Source organism: Ailuropoda melanoleuca, unplaced genomic scaffold, assembly GCF_002007445.2.
Source record: "Ailuropoda melanoleuca isolate Jingjing unplaced genomic scaffold, ASM200744v2 unplaced-scaffold50026, whole genome shotgun sequence".
Lineage (NCBI taxonomy): Eukaryota > Metazoa > Chordata > Mammalia > Carnivora > Ursidae > Ailuropoda > Ailuropoda melanoleuca.
The window spans coordinates 1-2,765 of record NW_023222756.1 but is presented as its reverse complement, the minus strand read 5'-3'; the positions used below and the strand labels follow the sequence as shown (position 1 = coordinate 2,765).

The following is a 2,765-nucleotide window of genomic DNA, read 5'->3' as shown; positions in this document are numbered from 1 at the left end:
TCTTAACTGGAAGGTTAAGTGAGTTAATTTGTATTAAATGCCTTGATATAAACGTTCAGCACAGGTTAGTCAGNAGCAGAGGAGCCTGATGTGGGGCTCGATCCCATAACGCCGGGATCACGCCCTGAGCCGAAGGCAGACGCTCAACCGCTGTGCCACCCAGGCGCCCCTGATATCCCAGTTTCTTTGTCTTCATAGTACTTCTAATCACTCCCCAAGTTATATGTCTCATTACCCATTATCTTGTCTCACTTCTCAAAAATGGGATCTCTCTTATAGAAGGGACTTTGTTTAGTGTTCTGTGTCTTCTGCACCTAGAATGGAGACCTGCAAATAGAAAGTGCTTCGTATTTCTTGAATATTTCTTAACTGGAAGGTTAAGTGAGTTAATTTGTATTAAATGCCTTGATATAAACGTTCAGCACAGGTTAGTCGTTATGTTAGCTACCGTCACTCTTCGGCACACGTGAGGACCCTTTCTGGATGCCCGGTGTGGAGACCTACTTAGCCAGTGGAGGTGGTCCTTACTTTAGGAAGAAAGGCCTTGATCATCCAGTACATGCTGCGGACGTTGAGATTCATCGAGAAGTCCCAGTCTTTCTCCTCACAGTCCAGGATGGTTCCGTGATGGACAAAACTGGAAGAGCGATTGATCAGTGGGGAAAAATGATCATTCAAGTTCTGTATTCCATTTCCTTACCATTTTTTATTGTCACACATTGACTTAGACCACCGGCCCTTTCCTTACAAAGATTTTAACAATTTGTAATACTAGTACATGAGGTTAAAATGTAAGCTCAATAAATTTATTTGGAAACAACATCCCTCTTTTAAAAGAGAAAGGTAGAGGTTTGGGGCGACAGCAACTGGGCAGGACACAGCACAAACAAACGTGAGGCTCAGATGCCTGCCTCACCCCGTTTCAGGAGCAACGGTGCCCTCTAGTGGCACAGAGTTCGTGTTTCCAAAGGGAAATAACGTCAAAGGGCAAGGAAACCAGTCTCCAAATCTCAGGGTAGCAACGTCGTGTTGCTGTCATGCAGTTCCCTGCATGTGAGCACTGTGAGCATTACCGTGTGAGTCAACGAAGCACAACAAAAGAAAACCCTTCAAGCAACCTTCACTCCTTGTTAAGTCACACTCGTAAGTAAGCCGCTCACCCTCCACTTGACAGGACAGACCACATGCTCTACGTAGATGTTCAAAAACTGATCTTCCCAACTGTTTTTTTCTTGGGGGGGGGTCATGGCTCTCAGTGTATTCTCATATAAGGGATAAGCAGTTTATAAAATAGATTGTCATAACTTGTTGCTTTAATTTCCACACAGCGTAACAGATGACAAACTACAGGCAGACTTTGTGTGTGTGCTGGAACATGAGTAGGAAGAAGAACAAACAGGTACTAGAAGGCTCTGGAATTTCTCATCAGTGCAGCAGTACAAGTATGATGCTACATAGGAAAGTGGAGTGTCACGCACTTCCTGTGTAAACGTGCGTTTGCTCACCTCCACTGCTACACCTGAGCAGGGAAAGCGCCAGCCCTGCCTGTCCTCTGCGTGGCTACTCCACTGCCAGCCTCTCCTCACGCACACGTGGTTCGGCTGTTCGGTACCCACCCTCACAAGGTCGGTTAAGCCATTCTCTTTGCGCTCTGTACAGAAGTGCAACACGGAAACTCCTTTTGCTGGGTGGGGCTCATGGTCCCAGTAAGAAACCCTGAGCTTGGGAGGGGTAGAGGATGGGGTAGAATGCTGTGCCAAAGAACTGGGAACACCTGCATTTCAACAGGCCGAGTACTTGGTTTCTGGTAAATAGACTTTGTTTGAAAGACATCTACTGGAAAATGGTTTTTCATTTTATTTTAGAAGTCTTAGTGGGGCATCCATACCAGTCCGTTGGTGTGAGCCGTTACCAGCCTTAAGAAGATAAACTGGTTTGGATTAATACCAGCTCTCTTGAGGAGACCATAATTCCCCTTAGGACTCAAGCCCATGTCTACTTTTGTGGCTTTCTCACTTGCTGAATCTTGGAATAAAAACTCTGTCTAAAGTCTAGCTGTATTTCCTAAGAAACATATTTTGGTTCATGATGAGTAATTTTGTCATATTATCAAAAGTTATTAAAAGTCATAGAAAACCTTCTGTAAGGACAGTGAAATTAAAAAGTATGAATTACCCAGTGACATTGAAGAGAACATCAAGTCTCTCAATTTCACTGGCAAACTGGTCAATTTGTTTCTTCTCTGTGACATCAAGGGACCGAATTTGAATACCTGAGAAATAAAACAAAGGACACGATTTACCTTTACTCATAAAAAATGTTTAGCCTTGAAGATTTAGCTGTTCTGAAGTGTGAAGATTGTAATATCTGTCCACTTAGGCTTCATAGGATGGTTGGCCGTTAGTAGGGTCTTAGGAATCTCAAGAATCTCATTAGTAAAAATCTTAAAGTCCCCCCCATCTCGAGCTCTGTATCAGCTGCCTCTCAGTAAGCTAGCAGTAATACCTGCAAGTGGGTCCATTCCAGCCGTTCCTCTCCCCAGAGGTGGAATCACTGGGAATTCTGTCTGAGGGGGAAGGGCAGGGGCAGTGGGATAAGAGATTGTTTCTATTTGTGCCCTTTACTTTTATGCCAATTCTTTTATTTACTTGTTGGTCATGGGTACCATCCCTTATTTCTGGACTAAATTGCAAGAAGAAACGAGAGGCCAGAAGAAGAGATGAAAACACTAACCACGAGAGATCTAGCGTGGGGTCTGAGAAAGA

General features: G+C 44.1%; 1 protein-coding gene across 1 annotated transcript; it reads right to left on the bottom strand.

The window, feature by feature from the left end:
* Positions 1-67: 67 nt before the first annotated feature.
* On the bottom strand, positions 68-2,754 carry LOC117799464 (3-hydroxybutyrate dehydrogenase type 2-like). The gene is made up of 4 exons (XM_034651947.1): positions 2,506-2,754; positions 2,176-2,272; positions 529-637; positions 68-327 (listed from the first exon to the last, which is right to left on the bottom strand). The coding sequence occupies exons 1-4, from the start codon at positions 2,519-2,521 to the stop codon at positions 292-294; spliced, it is 258 nt and encodes an 85-aa protein (XP_034507838.1). The 5' UTR covers positions 2,522-2,754; the 3' UTR covers positions 68-291.
* Positions 2,755-2,765: the final 11 nt, after the last annotated feature.